This window comes from Streptopelia decaocto (assembly GCF_964273445.1).
Source record: "Streptopelia decaocto genome assembly, chromosome: 6".
NCBI lineage: Eukaryota > Metazoa > Chordata > Aves > Columbiformes > Columbidae > Streptopelia > Streptopelia decaocto.
In genome coordinates, this window is record NC_138660.1 from 32,799,618 (window position 1) to 32,824,481 (window position 24,864).

Here is a 24,864-nt window from a genome sequence, read left to right on the forward strand (position 1 = left end):
TTTTTTAATAGAGCAAATCTGAAATCTTCTCCTCAGGTTAGGCAGCTCCATTACTTATCAGCAATCTTTTTAGGCACAGATGCAAGCTATGGCTTATATGCCAACCCGCTCCTGCTGCTTGAGAATGAGCCCTGCTGCCTGTTCAGATACTTCTGTCCCCATCACCCAGAAGAAAAACTGCTTATCAGCCAACCTGGGCACATCACATACCATACAGCAAAACCCAGGGGTCTGGATTTTGCTCATCTGGATCCTTACAAATGCGAACACCCGGAACACAGGGAAATTTGGCGGTGGGGAAGGACCAGTGCAACAGAAGATCACAAGTCAGGGTTCACTTTCTTTATAAAACAGGCAATATTTGTACAGTGTGGCCACAGGTACAGGTGCCTGGCTGGGATGGCAGGAAATTTAATACCAGCAGTGAAAAACTTTCCTTTTTTTTTTTTTCTGGACATGCAAGTCTTGCGTCTGTGTTGGATCATGCATGTAAATGCAAAGCTTTGGTGAAGGTGGAGGACATAAGCCATCAGAAACCCACCCATCCTTTGGGACAAGAGCTGCCTTCCACAGACACTGTGGGGACTACCAAACTGTGGGAGCAGAGTGAAGCAGCCTGGCTTTCCCACAGCCTGGAAAAAAACATCAAAAATTGCACTCAGTTAACTGCAGAACTGCAAAGACAAGTGCAATGGAGAGCTCGCTCCCTGGCTTCTTGGCAAAGTGTGGGATTCACCACATGAATATCACACCTTCAACACAGTGGCCTGGCTGCCCACGCAGAGCAATCCTTTCTTTCCAGAGCAGTTAGTCTCCAAATGCCATTTAAAAGACAGCAGCAACCATAAAAGGCCCAAACTTTTCACAGCTGACTCTCTGTAAGATACGGAGGTAGGATGGGCAGGCACTCAACGCACTGGAGAAACAAGAGCAAGGAAGTCAGGGGGTAGGATGAGACAGCAAGTGATAAACGTGCTCTGAGATCCTCCAGCTGACTGAAGCCTTGGATGCCATGAGATAAAGATGAGGTTGCATGTGCCAGCTGACCCACATCACAGCCCAGCTCTCTCCCATGCTCTGGGGAAACCTGCCATCCCAGGCCAGGGACACCTCCACAGGACCGGCACGGGGAGCCTCGGCAGGGGTAGGACAGTGGTAAATTGATAAAAAAATAACATTAAAAAAACACAAACAAACAAACACAAAAATCCCACTGAGCCAAAGCAACTGACACCAGGAGCAATGGCAAGACATATGTGGCAAGGGAAAGGTTTGTTATCTGCAACTTGAAGGCAGCTCCTGCCCCAGGGAATCGTCCTGCTCTGTCCAGTCCAGTCTCTCCTAGAGACAGAAGTCACTGCTGGAGGTGTGAGGATGCTCTGGTAGCACTTCTGCCTGGGGATGCGGCTGGCAGGGGGGGACCAGGCTCCCCTCCAGCACCGGGCGGGCACCTGGGAGTCCCATGGGAGCGTTGGGCAAACCACAGCTGCTCTCATGCTAGGAGAAGAGAGAGAAAACAAAGCCTTGAGTCATTTTGCAGCTTTTTACAAGTACTGATTGGGCTGGTGCCCAGAGGAGTCTGGCAGAAGGGGGAGCAAATGCCGACTCGTCACTTCATTTCTAGAATGAAGTTCCTCGCTGGTCCTACAAGCTCCCAAACTCCTAGACAGGACCAGAGACAAGCTCTCTGGCTGAGCTATAATAGAAGGTGCCTGGTGCGTTAAGTGGAGGAGATGGAGAATGAGAGGACCTGAGGTGCAGAGTATGGCCTTCAGAAAGAAGCAGAAGATGCTTTGACAGCATCTGATGGCTCCAGAGTTTAACACAGAGACTCCTGTGAGACAGAAGGGCACTGTTCCAATAGCAGATGATGTCTGGCACCAAGGAACAAGCTGCTCTTGGGACAGTAATCACCAGGGAAGGGCTGGACAACCAGGGATGCAGGACAGACCCATCCTAGACATCTCACCCTGCCAGGTAGTGCTGCAGGATTGGGAAGCACCACTGCAGAGATGGGCTCTTCCAGGCATCCCAGGAAACACCAGCACAGAAAAAAACTGAGCATGATAGCAGAGCAAAGGCCTTACCCTGTGCCTGCTCTCCCGGCTCAGCGCGGAGGCGTATGTCCCATAGGAGTTCACGGGAGTCTCCAGCAGGCTGCTGATGCTCCTGAAACACTCTGCAGATGAGCTCGGAAAAGGGTGCTGGGGCACGGAGGCACTCGGCTGCTTCTCGGGAATAAGCTGGCATAAGGAGGGCGAAAAAAACCCAGAGCAGGGAGCCATCTCTGCCTGGGACCCCCTGCTGCCTGCAGTTTCCATGCTGCATAATCCATTCCGATTAAAATGTACTGCTGGTATGACAGGCCCGGAACTCCAGCATCCCTGGTGCTGGGAGATGAAGTCTTGGCTGATGCCATAAAAACCAGGCTGAGCCGGGGACCCCAGGAGCAGGGGAACACAGTCCTGCCACAGGCTGGGGCTGCTGCTGGGGAAGGGGTGCAGAGTGGGGTCAGGGCTGCGGCCGCACAATCCGTTCATTGGCACGTGATGGTGTTTCGGCTGGCTGGGTGGTCCTCCCTGGCACTGGCTGTGCAGGGAGAAGGACTGGCGAGCATCCTCTTGGGGGGGATGCATGGCCGGGAAGCCCCCCTCCAGCTGCCGAGCCCTGGGGGGATCCTGTGGGCAGGAGGTTCCCGGGGGTGAGCCGAGTGCCTTGTCCCATGGGTTGCCCTGTGCCAGCTGGAGGAAGAGGAGCAGCCCATCCTCCCCAGCTGGCCTCCACTCTAAGCCTTCAGCCAGCTCTCCCTCTTCCTCAGCCGGCTCCCGCAGCAGCGGGGGTGGCTGCCCTGGCACGGTATGGAGGGGCTGTTCCCACAGCTGAGCAGGGGGCTGGCCAGGGGTGATACTGGGCTGCACCACATGCTGGGGCACATACTGCGAGTCCTCGTTCTCCACGTGGGCCTGGTACGCAGTGGTGCCTCCACATAGGCTCAGGGATGTGCCTGGGAGGGGACAGACCTGTTGTCCTCCCTCGTGCTTGTTCGCCAGTGTGGTGTGGATGTAGGAGAGAATCTCATTGCTGGTGAGGCAGTTATTCTGGGATGGGGTGCGGTCAGGGTCCATATTGACCATCACCATTTTCTCATCCAGCAGCAGGAGCTCCAGGTCTTCAGCATTCAACCCCAGGCCCTCCAGTGCACTGAACAGCTCATTGTTGGAACAGCTCTCGTCACTCTTAATTGAGAGTGAATCTAGGGTGGCCAAGAGAGGGTCCTCCTGCTGAGAATCTACCAGCTCCTCTTTGAGGCTGTCCCTGCTTGAAGAAGCTGGAGCAGTGCCCACACTCCAGCCATCTCCTCTTGCATCCAGCAAGGAGATGTCCCCGAGGTGGTCCACGCAACTGCTGCTGCAGGAGCAGTTAGGTGTGGGAGCTGGGTGGGAGACGTACGCCGCCTTGTCCTGTCGCATCACGGCGCCCAGCAGAGAACTGGGGTCAACACCGTCCTTCTGGGAGCGACCTCTGTGGCTATGGGAGGTCTTCTTGGGCTTGCTGGTTTTCCCTTTGCTCTGAAAAGGGTCAGGGAAGCCTGGGAGAGGGTAAGCACTTTGGTATAAGAGTGCTTCTCCTGTAGCAAAGGTAAAGGGAAGATGCATGGACCGCTTCCGAAGGTGCTCGCCTCCTTCTTCGTCTCTGCAGGGCAGGAAGAGGAGATCGAGGCTTGTATATGCAAAAACACATGCCGCAAAATGCTTCTGCAATGGATAATTGTGATTTCTGCAAGCCAAAGCTCCTTTGCTACAAACAGCATGCATGTATCAAGCAGAACCACACACGTGTTCATTTACATACGCATTTACGTACAAACACACACACACTTTCATATATACACACACAAAAACACATACCTGTAGCATAACCAAGAAGATACTTAAAATGCAAAGGATAATGTAGCTCTGATAGAAGTCACACCTTTGCCCTGCTCATCTGTGCTGCATCCTCTAGGACAGGGATGTTGGGCTGCTGCCATACAGCACCCACATTTGAGGTCCCTGCTATTCCTGCACCCCCCTGTCCCTACAGCTGCTGAAGAGCATCCACCAGTCTCCACAGGTTAAGTCTGGAATGGTGCCCAGAACACTGGGGCAGGGATGGGAGGTGCAGGGCACTGCTCAGCACTCTCCCAAACTTGTGGGGTAGCCTTGCAGAGGGGGACGTGGCTGAACAGCATCAAAATACAGAATCCTAAGGCTGCTCCTTCAAAAGACATATGAAGCAATGACTAATAGAGCATCCTGCCCTGCCTGGGGCATCCCAGAGCCCACAGTGATGCAAAAAGCCAGCCTGTCCCCATCTCGGCCTGGGCTGACCCAGATGGCACTTACACAAGAGGTCTCTGCGTGACAATGATGTACTCAGGCTTGCCGTTCTTGTAGACGAGACGTGCGTTGGCCTGCACCCACTTCCAGCGCTTCTCCTTCGTCAGCAGGCGGAAGACCGTCAGACCACTCTCGCCCGTCTTCATCACTGCCAGGAGGAAGCACGCGTGCCCAGGGCTGTCAACATGTCACCGTGGGCAGGGCTGCCTCCAGCAATGCTGCTGCTTCCAGCCAGGATAAGAAGGTGGAGTCACAGCAGAGGCATGGCTGGCACAGGCAGGGGACACCATACCAGCTAAATACCCAAATACCCATCACTACACACCACCCCAAGCTCCCTGTGGTGACAAGAGCATCACGGCAAGGCATCAAGCAAAGCATCTTCTCTGCTCTGGATCAGCCATCACTACAGAAAAGACATGGACCTGTTGGAAAGCGTCCAGAGGAGGCCACAAAGACAATCAGAGGGCTGAAGCACCTCTCCTATGACATCAGGCTGAGAGAGTTTGGGTTCTTTAGCCCAGGGAAGAGAACACTCTGGGGAGACCTTGTTGCGGCCTTTCAGTAGTGAAAAGGGGTCTATAAGAAAGACAGACTTTTTAGTAGGACCTATTACAACAGGACAAGGGGTAATGGTTCTAAACTAAAGGAGGGGAGATTCAGGCTGGACATGAGGAAGAAATTTTTTGCAATGAAGGTGGTGACACACTGGCCCAGGTTGCTCAGCGAGCTGGTAGATGCCCCGTCTCTTGAGACACTGAAGGCCATGCTGGATGGGGCTCTGAGCAACCTGATCTGGGTGAAGATGCCCCTGCTCATTGCAGGGGGGACTGGACTAGATGAGCTTTGAAGGTCCCTTCTAACCCAAACTATTCTATGATTCTCTGATCCTATGGGAAAGAGCTGCTGGGTTTAACACAGCAGCCACAGGAGCTGCTCCTAGCCCAGCCCACTCATCAGCCTCAGAGACAGGCACAAGGAACCAGGGAAGGGACTCTTACTCCTGACATGGTTCTCAGCACAGTACAGCATGTCGGCAGCGTGGACGAACTGGTAGCCGGTGCCGCACATCCGCAGCTCCGCCTCAGTGTATCCCAAAACTATCTTCCCCCTGCAGGTGAGCGAGAATGCACCCAGCTCAATGACAGAGCAAGGGTGAGACATCACCCAGTCAGGGGATGGACTGGCAATGATGGAAACCAGCAGCATCACCCCTCAAATCAGCTCTGCTGCTTACTTGGCATCACAGGCCAAGGGGGTGAAGTCCAGCTTGTGCTTTGTCCTGAAGATCATGTTCTTGGTTCGGATCTGCAGGATGGACGGTGGCTGCAAGGGGGTGGAGATAGCGAAGAGAGCAAGCTGGGGTGGCAGCACAGATCCATCTTCAGACTTTTTGTTCTGCCCATGAAGGAATTTCAGCCTGCCTTGAAGGTTTAAAGCCTGGGGAGGGAAGAAAAAGCTCAGTGTCACACAGAAAACCTGGTGGAGAGAGAAGAGAGGGAAGAGATCTGCATGGAAAACAAGCCATCTCGCTGCAGAGTTAATGCAAACAATCTCTTGCAGCTTGTCCTTTGCAGTTCCAGTGCTGCCTATTAAAACAAGATGCAGAGAAGTTGTAGGTACAGATCAAATGTATGAAAAACAGCAGAAATATCTCCTGTTTGAAGCAGGCAGGACCTGCACATGACAGGAAGGTGCACTGGGTCTCTCAAGGCCAATTTTTATGCTCCAGCAGTGGCAGAGATCCCGTGGGGTGAGCCTGCACCCCCTCCTGCTGCAGAGGTCACGGCACAGGTCTGTACTCACCAGGAAGCCAGAGGAATTATCCAGGAGGCAGCGAAATCGGCACACAAAGCTCCTTTCCAGAAAGGAGGAGTTTTCTGGGGGCAGCTGATCCGGTTTGTAGGCGACAGCAGAAGAGCTGAGACTCTTCCCTGCTGTGGGAGAGAAGGACTGAAAGAGAAGCAAGCAAGGGTCCCCCACCAAGGGTTGGAGGTCCCCAGCATCAGGGACTCTGGTGGTTTGCAAAGCACAGCAACAGAAATCCACTGAAAGTTACAGCATTTGGGATGAACCTATGGTCCACAAGGACACAAGCCCCACGCAAACGATGGCAGGGAACTGGGTACATGGGCAGCTACACATCTTGTGCCACCCAGGACGCCTGGCACCCAACCTGCGTTTACCTTCTGCAGAAGGCTCACCCTCGGGAACGTGGGGTGGGTTGAGGGCCCAGTGGAGGTTGCGTCTGAATTCTTGCTGGTCCTCAGTGTGGATCAGCTCAAAGACGCTCTGGTGCATGACATCTGTCTAGAGGAATAAAGCAAAGTGTGAGCTCTGTGGGCTGCCCCTGGGCACCAGTTTTCATGTCCCACCTGGAAACAGCTTGCCATGGCCCCTAATCCTGCACTGTTGGCCGTATCCCACCCAACTCCCCCAGTGCCCAACTAGGTCGCTGGCTGAATGAGGTTTGACACTTTCCACAAGCGCTGATGCTGGTGGGAACAGGCAGCACATCTGGCTCTAAGGACCACTTGCCCACGTTGGACCAGACTTGCCCATACTAAAAAGCCACTAGCATGAGCAACACAGCTCCCCTCTGACAAAATCTGACAGCTCCTCTTCAAAATCCCAGTGCTGACTGACAGGATGAGATGAAAACATGGATTTGGGAACAAAGCAGCAGCAAAGCTGCCCAGCCCTACACTGTTACCGAGAGAACAAGGCACCTGCTCTGGGACTTTGCTCCCGCTGCCCACGTGGACAATCCTCATCTACCCCAGGTGGTGGGAAAAGCCAACTGTGCGGGAGCAAGACCAAACCACAGTAACTAAAGGACTGTAGGCAAGTCCCACTTCCCCGTAAATCTGACCTAGTGCCTAGATAACCACAAAGCACTGGAGCCTTACGGGATCTACTGGGGTCAACCAGAAGAGTGGGCACCCAAAGACAAACTGGGCAGGGAACCCCAGACACCTCACCATGACATTGCACAATGGGGCCATGAACCTCACGGCCTGTCAGCATGGCTGGTGGAAAGCATCTGTGGGCTAGTGAAGTTGCTTCGACACCTCCTCACAACCACATCTGGCAAGATAAGGTCCAAATTCACAAGACCAAGGAAAAGCCTGACAGACCCCACAAGACCTTGTGATCCCCGCAGAGCTTCCCCCTCACAGGGAACTTGTGGTTATTCTCCACCACTAAGGTAAAAATCCAATCTGCAACCCCACCACAGTGAGTCAAAGGTGTCCCACCAACCTGATGAAATCCCAGATAGTCCTGAATGGTATGCGAGGAGTAAAATATCAGTCCTTCCGATGTCACCACCAGCACAAAGCCATTGAGCGCCTGGGGACAGAGAGATCAGCAAGTACATGCCACACTTGCATCACCCTTTTCTAGCTGGATGCAGAGTTTCGCTCTGCTCGGACAGTGGCCACCTGTCCTGGGTGGTCCCAGCTAGCAGGCATTGCACCACCAAGAGAAGGGTGTAGGAGAGGAGACAAAGCATGGGAAGCCCTGGAAGGAAAGTAAGATCTTCCCAATGACGCCTTGCTGCTTTAACACTGGGTGCTGCCCTGGCTGTCACCAAATCCACTGTTTCAGTAGCTTCTTTGTTTTACCTACCCTACCAAGCAGAGGTCAAGGCCTGCAGCTCATTCTCAGATTATCCTCCAGTCTGCCTCGCTTGGGTAAACTCCACTGGAGGCCAGACAGATGAAAATGGGAATCAACGCTGGCAGAGCTGTGCTCGCCAAGAAAACAGACAGCACCTTCTGCTGGGTTTCTCTGAGGTAGCTCTCCCATACGGCTGCCCAAGCGTACCCTAATCCAAACTGATGGAGAACTTTGCTTCCATCCTGAGAGCGGTCGCTCAGACTCAGATTTGGACATTTATACTCATCCTATGTGAAGAGCAAATAAAAGTCTCAGAACTGCTTGCAGAACAAAACCAGACACCATCAGGAACTGGTCTATTCTCGTACTCTGGCGGAAACAAGCCTTTCTGACAACCCTGAATCAAAACAGCGTTTCATGTCGGCTGCATTTAACGTTGACCTGCATCTACCTGGGTCGTTCTGCTCATGTAGTTCCCATCCTCCCCGCAGCCCGGGAGGGTCCTGGCAGCCATGTGTGGCCTGGGACAGTGTGGGACCGGGGGATGTTCAGTGAAGAGCAAACCCACCCCCACTCACTGCATGCTGCCAGTGTTGGTTGGTCATTCCCTCTTGCTGCTTGACCCACACCGATGGGGATACTCCTGCAGGTTCAGCAGCTCTTGGGAGAAACCCAGCCAGCTCGTGGCCTCACTTGCATCCCTCCTGTCCTCCTTGCATGCCAGAGGAGGCCTGGAGAAGGACCATGGTGTCCACACGTGGGCTGCCCATGGGCAAGGAACAAGGCACCAGCCTACAGAGGCTGCCTCCACTGCCTGCTCCTCGCTCCTGCTATTGCTCACCCTGCGGTCAAGGTGGCCAACCCAATGCTGCACAGAGTTTTAACCACTGAAAATGGAAAAGGTGAAAGCTAAAGCATAAGAGTTTGCTTTTTGAAGCTGTGGTGGAAAACTCTGATTCCTGAAAAGCCATTTTCTTCCAAAGCAGGAGGGAGGATTGGCTGAGTGCAGTCCCTGGCCTTGGGGGAAAACCGCAGAATCACTGGCCGACTTCAGAGTAACTTTTCCTTTCAACAAACACATGATGCATCCCGAACTCATGCCTGGCAACAACCTGCTGCAAGACACTCATCCAGCTTGCACAGCACCATCCTTCCAAAGCACCACATGGCAGCAAAAGGACCAAACACTGGTGTTTGCAGGAGAAAGTGGTGTCTGCAGCCACCCACGCCTGGGATGCACACATTAGCTGCAAGACATTCCCAGCCATGCTCCTCTTCCTCTGGAGCTCCCTCTCTCTGTGTGGTGTACAGATTTACACTACACAAACACGCCATTCTGGAGCATGTGCTCGCTCCTGCACGACCTCCAGCCAACCAGGCTGAATGCCATGCTCTGGTTTCACAAAATAAATACTCAAGCTCCGTTGCTTGTGCAGGCTCAAAGCACTAAGCCCTCCCCACAGAAAACAGCAAACGTAGCCATAAATTCAAAGTTTCTGATGCATTTTTAATGCTACGCAACTTACATATTTTATAGTTCACTGGCCCTACCATCCTCTCCTCGAGCTCCAGGAGTGGAAAGTCAACATCCAAGGGTGCGCTGCGTTCCCAGGCAGGAATGGGCTGAGCTGACTGAAGCCTCTGTCTTCCTCAAGAGGAGCTCGTCAGTGTAGCAAATTCGGGAAGTTATTTGGGTGTTTTTTCCAAGCCAGCAGCCCCAGGGCTGGCAGGACAGGACACAGGAGAAGGGACCAGGGTGCTGGCTGACAGTGTCCCTTGCACCTGGAGACCCATGAAGGTTAGAAGGTGCAGAGGAGCTCTCCTACCAATCGAAGAATGCAGTTGCTGTCCCAGGAGCCCTGGCTTTTCATTCCTGATGAAAAGCTGATGTCTGTGAAAGCCCTGCTAACACAGGCACCGTCAGGTTCCAGGGCACCAGCCCAAAGCACTCCTAAGCACTGCAGGCACCACACCAGCCTCAGCCAACCATGGGGGGTGAGTCCTGGTGGTGCAGAGCCCTGTGCTTTGAAGACCACATAATCAATTTGCCAGGGCTGGGAGCAGGCCAACAGGAGTTTCCCCTTGACCCTGAGTGGTAGGTATCGCTCTGTGACTCAGTTTCCCCAGCTCTGAAATGATCCCAATAGACTTCCAATAAACACCTTCAAGCCCACAGTGCTGCCTAAGAGCAAAGGCTATGAAAACACAAGAAAACCACCAGTTTAGTTCTCCAGAAGCTGAACAGCTTTCACAGCTGTGACAGCACCATCCAGCCACCCCTCCCTAAGGGCAACAGGTCCCCGTGGGGACACTCCTGCCAGACAGAAGCAGGAGCCCTTTAGAAGGAGGGGTCCTTCTGCAACATTGACCTCAGAAGCCCTATGGCTGTCCAGAGCCAAAATCATCCTGTACCCCTAAACCTGGCTGCAGGCAGGGAAGCCACAGTAGCCAGTCCTGGCCTGCTTCCCCCACTTCATAATGTATAGACATCACGATTAATTAGGGTCTAGCGTGTAGCCTCAGCCAAGTCCAGCTATTGTTGCTGCCAACTCCTGTTTCATTGTCCAGGTCGATCTTTCTCCCCCCTCTCCTTCCCTTTATTCCCGGCACAAACGCTTTCTCTATTTACTGGGGTTGATCTCAGTGTGTGGGAATCTGCTGCAGAGGTTAATTAGTGCTGCCCAATGCACTTTAACCCTTTGAGCAGCTTTGGAGGCATTGCTTTGCCATGGCAGCAGCAAGCAACAGCTTGCAACACTCTGTTCTTCCCCAACTGCACTGACCTGCAGGCTGATTTAATACCCTGTTGCCAGCGATGTGAACCTGCATCACTGCACACCTGGGCAGAGGTGGTCCACCTAGTCCTCAGTCTCACTAAGTAAGGCCTTGGCCCCTTTAGAGGGATTTTCATGCTTAACCCCAGTTTAAGATACTTCCGTTCTGCTGAGATGCTGCCAGAGAGAGTCTTAGTGAAAAAAGACAGGACAAAAAAAGGCTGGAAAATTAGATGAGGTGAAGGGAAGAATCAGGGCAGACCACGAGATGAGACAAATGAAGTTTGGACACCAAAGGTGACAGACCAGGTGGAAGTCATTTTTTAAACACGTAGGAGTGTTTCCTGGTGGCATGGAGGCAGGTTCTGAGCCCCTGCTGTGTCCAGCATCACACAGATGGGCCCCTGGACGAGGCAAACATAGACCCAGAGCTTTTAACACCCAGCTCAGTATCTCTACAAGGATGGTATCAAGCTGATGAGCAAGATATCAAACCCCAGCAAAACCTGCTGGGCACAGTTTTGTTATATCCACAGCAGAAAGCCCTCAGGTTTTTTGTTATTAACCTCATTGGCTTTAGCATTTCTCTCACTAAACACTGAGATCCTGGCTCCCCAGCTCTCAAGCAGGACGATCATTATATTTACTGCTAAGAGCCGAGCGAGCTTTTGGAAAGGAGCTGGGGCTGACCAGCAGGCTCGCCCTGTTTGGACCCTTGCCAGGCAGGGATGGGGCTGCAGCCTGTGCCTGCGTGCCAGGCGGGGAGGGAAGGGGAGCCCCGCGTCCTCGCAGGACCTCGCTCTGCCAGAGCCTGACCTCTTCTTATTCACCACACACAGTCTGGAGACAGGAGGTCGTCTCCTGGCGTCTCTGAATAAACCACAGAAGCAGCAGGCTCAGCCCAGCCATGCTGCAGCATCACCAGCATTGCCTCCAGCATCACCGAAGGAGCCAAATATGCAAGACTCACAGAGCTCTCAGGATACATCCATGTTCCCTGTGTATATGGGCTAAACATATGACCCATCAGCACCTATCTGTGTATGTGGTGTCATGCATCACTGCCTGAAAACCAGGGAAGACTTCCCTGACATTTTCTTCCCTGTTTTCACCAGCATTTGGACAACCATCCCTGAGTAGGGACCAGTGTGCCCAGGTTGAAAACCACACTCAAAACATCTTGCTCTGTTTGGCTCCCAGGTCACACCTATGGCTCATTTACACAAGGGCAGAGAAGCAGAAGAGCTGAATCGCTGTGGTCAGAAGTTTAGCACTGCCTCCACTGAGATGGAGGGGATTCTGACACCCAAACGATGTACAGGCAGCAATTTTCTCCAGGAATGACAGGGAGAGGAGAAGCAACACATTTTCTGCCCCAGGGACCTGCAGAGGTCTCAAACCTCTGCTCAGTTAGAAGCACTATGAGCTAAACCACATAGAAATCACCGTTTAACCAAAACATCCTGCAATCAATAACAGAACAGCCTTCTCTTTGGGTAAAATTCAAAGGAGTTGGAAATGGGACAAGAGGAAAATCCCTTGAAGGCATCTGCCAGGGAGAGGTGTCCAGCGAGGAGCACTAACCTGTAGGAGCAGTTCACCCTCGGGTATCGCTGCCAAGGCCGGCGCTGGTCCGCAGCCGCGGTCTCCATCCCCCTGTGCTGCTTTGGCACCGTGATTCTTCAGAGCAACTGCACAAAGTAAAGGGAAGGGACTTCAGTGCTGCAGTAACACACACACGTCACCATCATGAACGTCCGAAATGTGCACCTGGCTGCAAAGCTGGGCACGGCACCGCCAGGGGAAGCTGAGATTTACTGCCAGCCCTCAAAAGAGATGATTTTAACAGGGCATTTTTCACCCACCCAATACTCTCAATTTCCTTTTTTTATTTTTTTTTTCTTCTCCCAGCCCATTAACAGCCAATATTTTCAAATTCCCACTTTCCCTCTCCCTAGACCTCTAAAAACCTACAAGTAAAAAGCAGTTAAAGCCAGGGATCAGACAGGCATCAGCAGAATAACTACAAGTTCCTGCATTTATCAGGCATTTACCTGCAACCAGCAGCACAAAAGGACAAGTTTAGTGAACTCAGCAGCTGGAAATCTCTCTTACCATTTAACAATAACAACTATGGAGGTCCCCAGTCCTGATGTGGACACAGGGCTGATGCCTCACACCCCTTCTTGCAAACAGCAAGAGCGTGGTGCCACACCATGCACAGCCCCCTGGCTTTGGGGCACGGCAGCAGCTTGGGGGAGTCACTGCACCCACCATTTCTGTGTGATGTTGAACCAGAACACATCAGCTCCTGCACGCCATGACTCTGCCAAGGACAGCCAACCAACATCTGTAAAAGCCTGCCCTATGCAAAAGGCATTGAAGCAAAACCCACTCTCTTCCAGCGTAAGGAACATGCTGTTTTGAAGGATACAGCCTGGATAGCTCAGTCTATGATGTTTCATTACAGTTCAGCAACATAGCGGGTTTATTCAATCAAATTAAGGCAAGCCACAGCTCACAGTGGGAGAAAAACAACACGGAAAAAATGCACACATGCATACAAATGTAGACACCCGAGATTGCAATCACAGGCAACCTAATAGCAATCGATGCACGATAAATACGGATGAGGAAGCCAGTCACTCAGTTTAACTAAAAGATGTGCCTGTAAATTTTGTACTGTGCTCCCCAAAAGAACAATTCCCAGAGATATTTTAGGGTGGATAATACTTAGAGAGTAAGATGTCAACAAGCCTGTGCACGGCCTGTCCAGGAGACAGTGGAGAACGCAGCAAAGCCGAGAAGCTTCTTGCAAGGACCACGAGGACAGAAGGTGGCATTTGGCCACTGATAAACCAGCTGCTCCCCCGGTTCCTGGGAGGAAAGGTGCGAGGCACAGGCGGCAGCCACCACTGCAGCCTGCCCCGGCTCCTGCTCAAGAGAGCAAAAGCTCTTTTGAATGTGCATTTCCTAGCTCCTGTGCTACCCGTGCCAAGGAGCTGCCATACTCAGATGCAACAGGTGCATCAAGCAGGCCCTGGAAGTAATTTATCACCCCATTAAGCTGTCCACGGGAGCAAAGCCATGAGCTGAGACAGAGCAGCAAGCTGGAAGACACCAGCCACCAGCGTGTAAGTGAAACCAGGCTGCGTAAGTGAAACCAGCAGCTGCTGGAACTCAGCTCCCCCACCCACATGGAGCAGATCCTGAAAGATCTCAGCACCTGCATGCAGAAGTGGGCGAGCAGCTTCCCAGCCGCTGCGAGAGGTGGATGCTCCAAAGGTCTGAAGCTGAACCCAGCAGTGCCCGTTTGCAGGGCAGCCATGAGCAAAGGGACACATTCAGTCTCCAAAGTGAAGTCCCTCCATCTATCAGCATTTCTCTGCTGGCAAGCAAGCACGTAGCAAAGGCATGCTGTCCCCCCTTCCATTGCCAGGGCTCACCTTCCCTCCCAAAGTCCTCCACATCCTCAATGGGCAATTGCAAAGCACTAGCTCATAGGTAGGTGGGAGCAAGGAAAGATGCTGTGGTCTGCAGAGCCCCACTGATATGCATGCGAGGCTTTGAGGCCAAAATGCACTTCCACCAGGCACAGGACTATCCCAAAGGTCAACTCTGTTCCATAAGCAAATGAAAAGCATGTCCCAGTTCTAATATTGCCTTTAATTAAAACAAACAAATCAAAACAAAACAGAACCTGATACAGCAGCAAAAGCCCTGCTTCTCTGAGGTCTGGGAAATTCCCCTTGGGCTCAGCCTGCACAGATTATTTCAGGAGGCATGTGAACACCAAGGGGCCAACAACCTGGGATTAAGGTTACAACACACATCTGTAAAACAGCAGGTTGGTCCTGAACATGCTGGGGCGGACACACACATGCTGCCACATCCGACCGCTGCTCCAGGGACTGTTCAGGGTCCCCTGCCTGGGTCAGAGGCCAAAAACCCTGCACAAAGTCCTGAGCACGGACCAGCCATGGGGCAGAGCAGTGTGCAAGCGCAGCAGCTGCATCACCCAGGCGAGGTCCTGTGGTGTGAACAGAGTAGGTTTCTGACAGCGTCCTTCCAGCAACTCGCTTTTCTGATCCCTGGGAGCAAAATGTAGGAGCTATGAATTATTAAAAGTCTTCAGTTCTCCTCTGCTAGCTCCCAGACTGCTGTGCTGAAGGTGCGAGATAAAAATAAAACTGGATGATAGAGGAGCAGATAAAGGGTGCTGCACTCTACTCAGAGGTCTGGTTTAATGGTTTGAGATTTCTCTGCAAAAAGGAAAACTTGATCACAACCGCTGCCTAAAAATAGACTTTGCTGTCAGCATCTGGGCTGCTCCTAATCTGTGAGGCCAGAGGAAACACAAGTTAAAATCAGAAGATGGCCCACTGTCCTCCATGCAGATGCCTGGCATCAAACACAGCTTGCTCCTGCAAACAGAATCAAAGCACTGGGGCAAGGGGCTGCTCTCATATAAAACAATCCTTTGACCTTAACCAAATGTTTTCCATCCAAACCACCCAAGGAACCCCAAAGATGACCCGCTCTTGGCTGCAGACATCTTGGGCCAGCCTGCTGCCTGGTGTCCCCTGGCTTTGTCTCTCCATAAATAGCCCTGTGCAGCCCCTCGGGTCAGCAATTCAGCAGAACTGTCGCAGCACATCAGCCTGACGGAGCGGAGACGAGCCAGAGAGCCGCTACGGCATCCTCCTCCTCCTCCCCACCGCGGCATCCTCCTCCTCCTCCCCTAGGGAAGGATAAGGCAAGAACGGGGTGAGCTCAGCACCAGAGGAAAGGTGGCCTTCCCAGCATAGCACTTGCCTTCATGTTGGGCAGGGAGATAAGGTGCAGTCTTCACTCTCACTGTATAACTGGGAAAAGTTTGCAGGAAAAAAAAATAATGAAAGAATTGGCTTTTCCTGGGCCCCCTGACTCTGGCCACCAGCATCACCTGTGCTGCTGGGAGCTGTGGAAGGAGGAAGGTGAGGATAGGGAAGCTGGTCAGCTGAAAGTAGCACGTCTTGCACATTTTTCATACTATTTCTTCAAAGAAAAAAAAGAAAATAGCTTCTGCCGGGACCTGCAGGCTATTTTTTCACAAAAAGCCTTTTAGTGGAGAGGAAGAAAATCCCTGCCTGGCCCCATCTCCAAGGAACGAGCTCCCTGCATGCATCTGCTCCCCCCCAGGAGAAGGATGCTTTCTGCACGGTGGTGGTCCACATTGCACAGGTGTCCACATTGCTCACCGGGTCTCTGCTGGCCCTCTGCTGTCACCTCCCGCGGGGAGGATTCCTCTCACCATGTCCAGGACAGCGCCTTCCTCGGCACCCAGCCTGGGAAGCTGTTTCACGTGATGCCAAAGGGACACCCCGCAGGCTACCAGGTTTGCCAGTGAACTCCTGAACCTGCCAGGGCTTTGCAGACCTGAGAAATCTCTGCACCAACAAGTGGGTATTAACATTTTTGAGAGGATATCTCCCAGCCCCCTCCCCTCCACACAGAAAAACCTCTAAGTGGGAACAGGGTTTTGCATCAGCTGCTGACTATGAAGGAGGAAAACGAGATGACTTGGTCCCAAACCCACTCCAGGCACTAATACAGGAGAAGCAGCAGGAGGAAACCCAACCCCTTCATGGTTTTACAAGAGCAGCGAGGGGTCATATCATGTAAAGGAGGTGAGAAAACACTGAACCCAGCTGCAAGCGATCTCAGGGACATCTGCACAGCAATTATTAACCTGAGCAGATCTTGTGGGGGGAGAGAGAAGAGGGATTTTGGTTATGGTGCATCCTGCAAGTGTTCTGCTCTAGGGCTCAATGCCCCAGCATGTATCACTCACTCTCCAGGGGAAGGGGAGATTGGTTGGTTTGTTTATTAATGAAATTGCCTTCTAACCACCTCTCTCTTTCTGTCATTTGTGCCAATTCCCTGAAAAGCAAGTCTTCCACTCACATGGTAGCAAAAACCTTACCTTGAGGTATCTCCAGATCATCCTTTCCCACCCACCTCTCCAGCGCCAAGATGCTTGTGGGCAGAGGGACCTGCAGCTCTGCTGCTCAGTACACACACCCTCACATTAAGTAACCCCTCAAAATTGTTTTCCTGCACTTTACTGCAAAGAAGAAACAAAATATTGGAAATTTAGAAGAAAAAACCTCTTGCTGTTTCTTTTCAAGAAACCGAGGTTGTTTCACTTTTAATCTAAATTTTCAATCTAGAAGAGTCGCTTTAACCAAAAAGTGGTTTCCCCTGGTCAGAATGATTTTAATTTTAAAATAAATAAATGGATTTCCCCCATATCAGACCTCATGCATCTCCCCCCTCCCTTGCCTTGGCAAGGTCTCCCCCTTGCACTGCTGGGCAGATCCTCCAAGACCTGCCACATCCACCCACGAGAGTACGTGTATCTACCCAAAAAAAAGCCAAGGAAGAGCCCATCTTCCCTCCCTCTGTCACGACACACGAATTCTGCAACGCTCCAGTGAAACCAGCACAAGAGCTTTCATTTCCACTGGTGGGAACCCGACGGGTGACACAGCTGTGGCTCAGCAGGAAGGTGCAATGCAGAGAACAGCAGCATGGTGCTAAGGGAGCAAAATTTGGCCCAAATGCCTTTCCGATTGACACGCTGAAACCAGTGGAAAGCTAAATCGCTGTTGTGAAGGCAGAGGAAGCACCAAAACCCCCTCTCTGGCTTCTCCAATGGCATCTACCCTGTCAGCACACCAAATCTATTGCTCCGTCATTTAATCCACATGTTTTACAGCAAGCTTACATGCCTCCAACTATTTTGAGAAGCAAAGAACAGGAACATGCACTTAGTAAAGTAAATCCTATTCTGGAATATTTATATTGCTTCTTGAGCATGAACTGAGCCCTTCTTTAGCCAATACAAAATTGTTCCACCTTCACATACAAGGAAGACTCAGCTCCTCTCATACAGAGTGTTTGAAACTCATTAGAAAGAAAGAGCATCACGGAAACGGTGAGAGAAGCAAGCAGAGATTTGCTGAAACCGGGCAGCAGAGCCACGTCCTATCCAGCTTGCTTAACCACCAGTTTGTTTCTCACTGCTGAGCTGTACAGAGCCCATTTTCTAGCAACTGGCAAATACTTCCTGAGTTTCCCTTTGCTTATTCATAATGGATACTAAGGGTTTACTTACCATTTCATAATACCTGCCACAGCTCCCCGTTGACACAAATTTCATTAAATAGATGAATTATTTATCCTCTGCCTGAACTGTGCAGATACACCACCTTCCATGAACACGCGTGGTGAATAATGGATGCCCTGTTAAAAGATCTAATTGCACTTTTAAAAGCAAGGAGGCCTTGACTATGTGTAGCTTTCTGTTGCGTCACCGAAGGCACTTGGGTCTCAAAGGGAGAAGCACATGCAGAGGTTTAAACAAGGACAAAGAGGATAAGGACCTGCCAGGCTTTCCCTTCTTCTTGCAGCATCAATAGCAGTTTGAAACCACTCAGTCCCACTACTTGTTATGGGGGCATCACCCCGGCACAAAACCTTCACCTGGAGTTTCTTGCCAGCTCTGCTCCCATGCTGGCTCATTATCCAGGCAATTAAGAGTAGGGTGATCATAGGACTAGGCTTTATTTTCTTAAACCGTCCCTTAGGCTTTATTGCTACAGCTATCTGCGGTACGTGGCCAAACAGCTCAGGTGAGAGAGCAGATGAAGCAAATGAGCAACGTTAGTCATATCTAAACTGATAAGAGGAACAAAAATATTTTAGAAATCCCTAGAGCATAGTGTAGCAAGACTAAACATAACATAACAGAAACCTAATAGAGAAACAATAGCTCTGTGGCGACTGGACATGAGGCAAAGTGTGATGTCGTTGGTTTGCAAGCTGGGAAAGCCGAATCATAGAATCATTTCAGTTGGAAAAGACCCTCAGGATCATCTAGCCCAACCATAACCTAACCTAACTCTAGCACCATGTCCCTAAGAACCTTGTCTAAACGCCTTTTAAACACTTCCAGGGATGGTGACTCCAATGTTTCACTAAATGAGGAAAGACCTACATGACTTTTGCTGAGTAGCAGCACAAAATGACAATATGCACACTCAAGAAATTAGGTCAGAAGCCGACACTGGGGGAGCACCAGGTTGCGAAGACACCAGGGAGCACTAGAGACCCCTGATGAAGACTCTCGAATACCAAAGATGGACCTCTGGCAAAGGGCGCAGTTATGTAAATATGTTTAATGCATTAACTAAGCAGTAGAAACAAATGAATATGCAATAGGTGTATGTAATAAATGCCAAGAAGTGCAAATCATGCACATGCTTGATTAGAGGAATGATCCTCCTAGCATCTAGCGTGCTGTAATAAAAAAGCCTGCTTTCTGCTTTTTCACACTTTTAAAACAATGTTAAGGAATCTTTTTGCTGATTTTTTGGTATCAAAAACACCACACATCAATAAATGTACCCTCACCCCTAAGCAGGGGTTCCAGAAGCACAGTTGTATGGTCTATAATAGCCTACAGAATTTAAAGCACTTTTCCAGCCTGATTCAATGGCCAGGGAGCAGCTTAGGCACTTTTTGGGCCATTACACTCTAGCAATAACTGTCTGGATTTGTACCACAGCTTAAAGGGTTAGGCTCAGCCTAACTGGCTGCACATGGATCCTGCAGGTGTCCTGTGCTACTCCCTCCCCAGTTTTGGTTTGGGGAACAGCTTGGAAAAGCCGTGATGCTTTGTAGCTCTCCCAAACAGCACAATCCCCATGAAAGCCCAACTCAGTTCCATTCAAGTGACTGCAGAGTCCTGGCAAAGCCCCTGTGTGTAGGCACCTGGCAATGAGCCACACGGGCACAGGTCTGTGACAGGAACAGGACCACCTGGGGACCCTGAGCTGGCCCCCAAGGGCGAGTGAGTGCTCAGGGGGGTAGCTCTCACTCCCCAGAAGGGCCAGGCTCGCTGCAGGATGAGAAGCACAGCTTGAACAACCTTCCCAGCACGCTGCTGGAACAAACTGTGAGAGATACTTCTATGAACTGAACCTTTGCCCATTTTGAGGTCTGCCAATTGACTTCTCACCAGGCGTTTAAGTGGACTGAGCAACACAGTTGTTACCCAACAGCCACACAACAAGGCGCCTTTGAGGCATCTTCCCTTTTCGCTAACAAATCACCATGCCAGGTGAGACCCAGCGACAAACCTTCCCCTGGAGCATCTTCCCTTTTTCTCTCCCCCTTCCGAGCAGGCAAGGGAGAAAAAAACAGCGATTTCCCACCCCCCACACACATAAACCAGCAGCTTTTGCCAAGCTCTAGCATCAAGGGGAGGAACGGGGAGGGATTAGAGGGGAGCAGCCGCCAGGCACCGCCGGGCTAAGCTGCTGGTGCTCAGCTGGTACGACGTGCCGTGCAGACACCACCGCGGCAGCACCGGCTGCCCAACAGCAGGACACGGGGCACAAGAGGGAAAGGTGGCAGGAGAGAGGTTGCTCGGTGGCTTAGACTTGCTGCACCATTCAAGGACAGTCCTCAGCATCAGGGGGAGAGGAAAGGGTTCCCAAACTCGGGGGAGATGCAGATCGCTGCAGCTGGTTCTTTGGCTCTGGCAGCCCTGCAGCACGCTGCCACCTCTACCGAGCCACACGTGCTGAAAGAGCCTCCTACAGAGCAGAGAGGAAGGTTAAGATGGTGAATGAGAATTAAAACAATTTGTCTCACCAAGGGGGAATAAAGAAATAAGACATTTGCGGGGACTTACAGAGGAAAAGACCTGGATAGGAAGGGAGCAGAAAGAAGCCCTTAAGTCAGCTTGCACTGAGATTTGGATAGGAACCTTGATTTGGAAGCCAACTTCAGCTCCTTTAAGTCCTCCTAGTCCAGGGCTGGGCTGGGCCACTGGCCTTACGAGTTCACCTCCCTGGTGGAATAAGTCTCCCAATGTCTCCAGCCCTCCCATGGCCTTGCTCCCCCCCCTAAGTTCACCTCTATTATGGTAAGCAGCATTCCCGCTGGCAGAAAGCATTTGTATACAGTTTGGGCTCAAAGTCCAGCAGCGGGGCAAAAGGAATGTGCCTGAGCATCTTACAGAGGACAGCGGTGCTGCTCCAGCACAAGAAAAGTCTCTTACACCCCACCACAGATCAGACCTGGCATGGTGGGCTGTGCTTGCCAACCATCCTCATCAGCCCTGCGCTGTGCCACGGGAAAATCTGCTGAACTGGGGTAATCCCAAGGCATCTTGCTGCTTTGTGTCCTAGGGGCCAGAGGGTCCTTCAGATGGTCAAAATCAGAGAGAACATGCTGTCTGACTTTAGGACACCTAACTCAGCCAAACGTTCGCCTAAACAGTGTCATTAGTACTGTACAAGGCAAAAAGCAGTGCCTCCTTCCAGGAGGTGACCACGGCCAAGAACCCTCCTTCCCCAGAGATGCTGAACACAGGTGGCAAACACCTGGCACTGAACTGCTGCCCACTTTGTTAGACTGGAAGGATTTGCCAGACCGCAAAAAAGGAACAGAGTTGGTAGACAAACACACACACCAGTGTCCTTTAGACTTCCAAAGACCTGCAGAAGACCACCACTTGGCATCAGGGGTTTCACAGCAGAGACACCCAACCCAGCCTGAAGAAATGCTTGTGTAAATAACCCTGCTTAACAAAGACAACACTTGATTATCTCTAAACCACTCCAAAGATTAAACAACAAAACATTGAACAGCCTTAAATCCTCTGATTTCTCTCACCTAACTGCAGACCTTTAGGCATGACCCCAGACAGGCAGAAAGGGAACAGGGATAGTTTCACTTTAGGCCATATAAAGTGTAAAAATCCTCATGCACAAATGGAAAACATGTCGTCTTAGAAATCAAAGACCTCGTGGCAGTATATCCCCAGACTGATGTTCAAAATTCCGCTGTTGAGATAAAAGCACACGCAGATGCTTCTTGCACAGTATTTCAGCCACCTCGGTAGCTAAACAGCAGGTTTGCTTCCACCCCACAGCTCAGTCAATCCACCCCAACCTGGGCAGATCAGCCACTGCAATACAAATGCAGGTACATGTTTAATAAGAGCTGTGAAGCCTTCTCTGCATTTTGAAGAATTTATCATATGCCCAGAAGGTGATCACGAACCCAAAACAAGAGAAGCTCCCAGAGATTCTACCAGCCACCAAGACCTGCTTTTCAATCACTTAAGCCCATACAAACTTCCCTATACATCAGCCATGCATAAATCAATATAGTGAAATAAAATTAAAAACTAGTTCATTTTCAATCAGCCAGGAGAAGGAGACGTTTCTATCACCCAAGGAAATATTTAAGATGGGGGCTGGAGACACGGCAGCTGGTGTAAACCTTTTGGCTGAATTGCCATCAGTGATCATTGGCACCACCTGAGACCTGCTCCAGGAGGACACGCTGCAAAGATGTTTCCCCTCACTAAGCACAGCAGCACAGCCCAGTTTCTGCCCTTGCCTTTCCTTGGTCTTCTTTCAGGGGGTGCTCAAGCAGGGACACACTTGGGACAGCTCTGGGGTGGGCTGGCTGCCCCCAATAAACCAAAAAACCACCCCAAACCCCTGGTGTTTTCTGATCTCACACAGGACTTGTCAGCGTTCAGCAGCTAAAACAGCTTCCTCAGGATCATGTTTCACAAATCTGAGGATGCTGAGTGAGAGAACATCTCTGCTCCAGCACAGCTTGTCAGAGAGCAACATCACTCCTGCATTCACACCGAAAGGGACTAAATTAACTTAAAATAATTTCATTTTGTAGATGGGCTTGCCCAGACCTCCTTTTAAATACATATATATATTTAAGCTGCAGAAGAGACTTAAGGAGGTCTACAATCAGTAAGTGCATCTAAAAGGATGAAGCTTTCTTCCTTCCTTCCTTCCCACACCTGAATTACCATGACCTGCTTTAAACCAGGCAGCGGCAGGTACCATCCCACAGCTTCAGACACACTGATTTACTCAGTGGTTGGGAAGCTGACACCATGAAATCAAACCAGATGGAATAACAGAAAACAAACAAACGAGAGAGAATCTCAGAATGGGATTTCCCAGTTTCTCTCAATGCAAAAAAAAAAAAGTAACCCACAGAGCCAAGGATGCAGGAATGTCAAACCCCAGGATGCACAGCCCTAGCAAGATGCTCATGGGGCAGGGGAAACGGTGTCGTGCCCACCCCCCTGAAGTCATCCTGTGCTCACTGTTCCCCAGCCGAGCTTGCGTGACATCCCGGCACAATCACCCTGGAAAGCCCCAAAGCAACTCCTGGTGTGAGGCTTTACAAGACCAGCGATTCCAAAACCCCCATTTTAAGGAATCGCCACCACCCCTTCGTTTTATAAATTCTTCAAGCACCAAACTTTACGTTATTAATGTGTCAGAGGAAGAGAGAGGCCCGTGTTGTGCCATGGAATTCCACCCTGCGCAAGAACAAGTGTGTTTCAGAAAGACCAGCACCATGCTTGTCCTCCTCTGCTTCAGAGCATCATCGCATAGGGCAACACGCTCAGCGTTGCAACGGTTGACGCAGCAGAGCTCCCCACCAGGGCAAAAACACCACAGAAAACACAGTCGATATAGTAGAAAAAAAAATTGACCTGATGCTGCAAGGCAAATAACTCCACTCCGAAGCCATTTATTTTCCATTTCACCCACTTGCCAATCCTACCAGCAGCGTTTAAGAGAGAATAGAAAGGGAAAATTTAAAATAAAAAAAAAAAAAGGCATTCAATACATTCCGTGATTTGGAGTTGAAAAGAGAAACTGTGGTTTCTGAGGTCATATGCAGTATTCTCAAGCCACTGCTATTTCACCACGAAAATCCAGGGCTGCCTAAATATCCTCCTCTGGGCTCCTATTAATTACAACAATTACAGCCCAGTAGAATGCAGATATGCCTTTAACACTGTCTATTTTAAAAGGTTCCCAGATAGACTGCAACCACATCACAGGTAATTATTGATCATTATCAGCACACCGTGTATTTCTCCAGTCTATCACAACAAGGGAAAAAAAAAAGCTACTTGCATCATGAAACTTTCCAACCGGGCTGCACAATACACCGCTGCCCTCGTAAGCTGTGCCTGCCAAAGCCTGAGCTCGGGATCACGCACAAACCCTCCAGACTGAACCTCAATTTTCTACTCCAGCAGAACCCACAAACAAAATCAACTTCATCTGTCCAGATCCCTCTAATTACAAGCAAGCGGGAGCTGCGCTGTCGCCCGGACGCGATGCACCCTGAAGCGGTACAGCTTGAGATTGCAAAGCAAGAAAAAACAGTGTTGGAGGGAAACAAAAGCACTTTTAAGTGTGGGGGGGTGTGGAATAAAAAAATCCCCAAACCAAACAAATAAAAAAAAAGGTGAGCCTTACCACTGAAGAAGCTCTTGGCGCGCAGGTAACCAGCACTGAGTCGTAGAACCGACAGCTTGTCCAGCCCGGCCACCACCTCCTCGGGGAAGGGCAGCAGCCCGGCCAGCCGCTCCAGCTCCCGGTTCAGCCGCTCCCGGTGCCGCTTGGAGGGGTTGGAGGTGCCACCCTCGGCCGGCCCCGGCCGCACCCTGCCGGGCAGAGCCGCGTTACCGGACGGGCCACGTCCCCACCCCCTAGGAAACCGTCCCCTTGTCCCCCAACTCACGCCCGGGGCACCGGCTTCCTCCGCTTGCGACCCGCGTACATGGCCGGGCAGAGCCCAGCGCATCCCCGGGCAGCAGCCGTAGCCTCCCCGCGGGCAGACGAGCCGGAGCGGCCCCGCCCCGGGAGAGGAGGAGCTGGGGGGGAAGTGGGGGCTGAGGGGGGGGATTGAGAGGTGAAAGGGGGGGAGTGGGGCTGATGACTGGTGGTAAGGGTGGGAGGGGATGTGGGGGAATGATTGGGTGGACGGGGATGAGGGGCGCTGAAGGGGGACTGAGAGGTGAAGGGGGGTGTTGAGTGATGTGGAGTGGATGAAGGGGAGTGGGCTGACAAGGGGAGAAAAAGGGACCGTGAGCCCCACCGCCCACATGGGTGAGGAGGGTGAGCCCTTGTGGCACTGCAGTGGTGTTGGCATGCCAGGGTGACTGTCGGCGGGACCCCACGCGTGTCACCGTG

The 24,864-nt window shown here is 51.4% G+C and overlaps 1 protein-coding gene across 1 annotated transcript; it reads right to left on the reverse strand.

The window, feature by feature from the left end:
* Nucleotides 1-1,341: 1,341 nt before the first annotated feature.
* Nucleotides 1,342-24,453, reverse strand: LOC309441048 (aryl hydrocarbon receptor-like; the record flags this gene model as incomplete). The annotated part of the gene is made up of 11 exons (XM_082055439.1): nt 1,342-1,497; nt 2,088-3,693; nt 4,386-4,527; nt 5,381-5,490; nt 5,617-5,819; nt 6,186-6,316; nt 6,566-6,689; nt 7,641-7,730; nt 12,359-12,465; nt 24,148-24,335; nt 24,413-24,453. 11 exons carry the CDS (start codon nt 24,451-24,453, stop codon nt 1,342-1,344), a joined length of 2,898 nt encoding a protein of 965 aa, XP_081911565.1.
* Between the last annotated feature and the right edge of the window lie 411 nt (nt 24,454-24,864).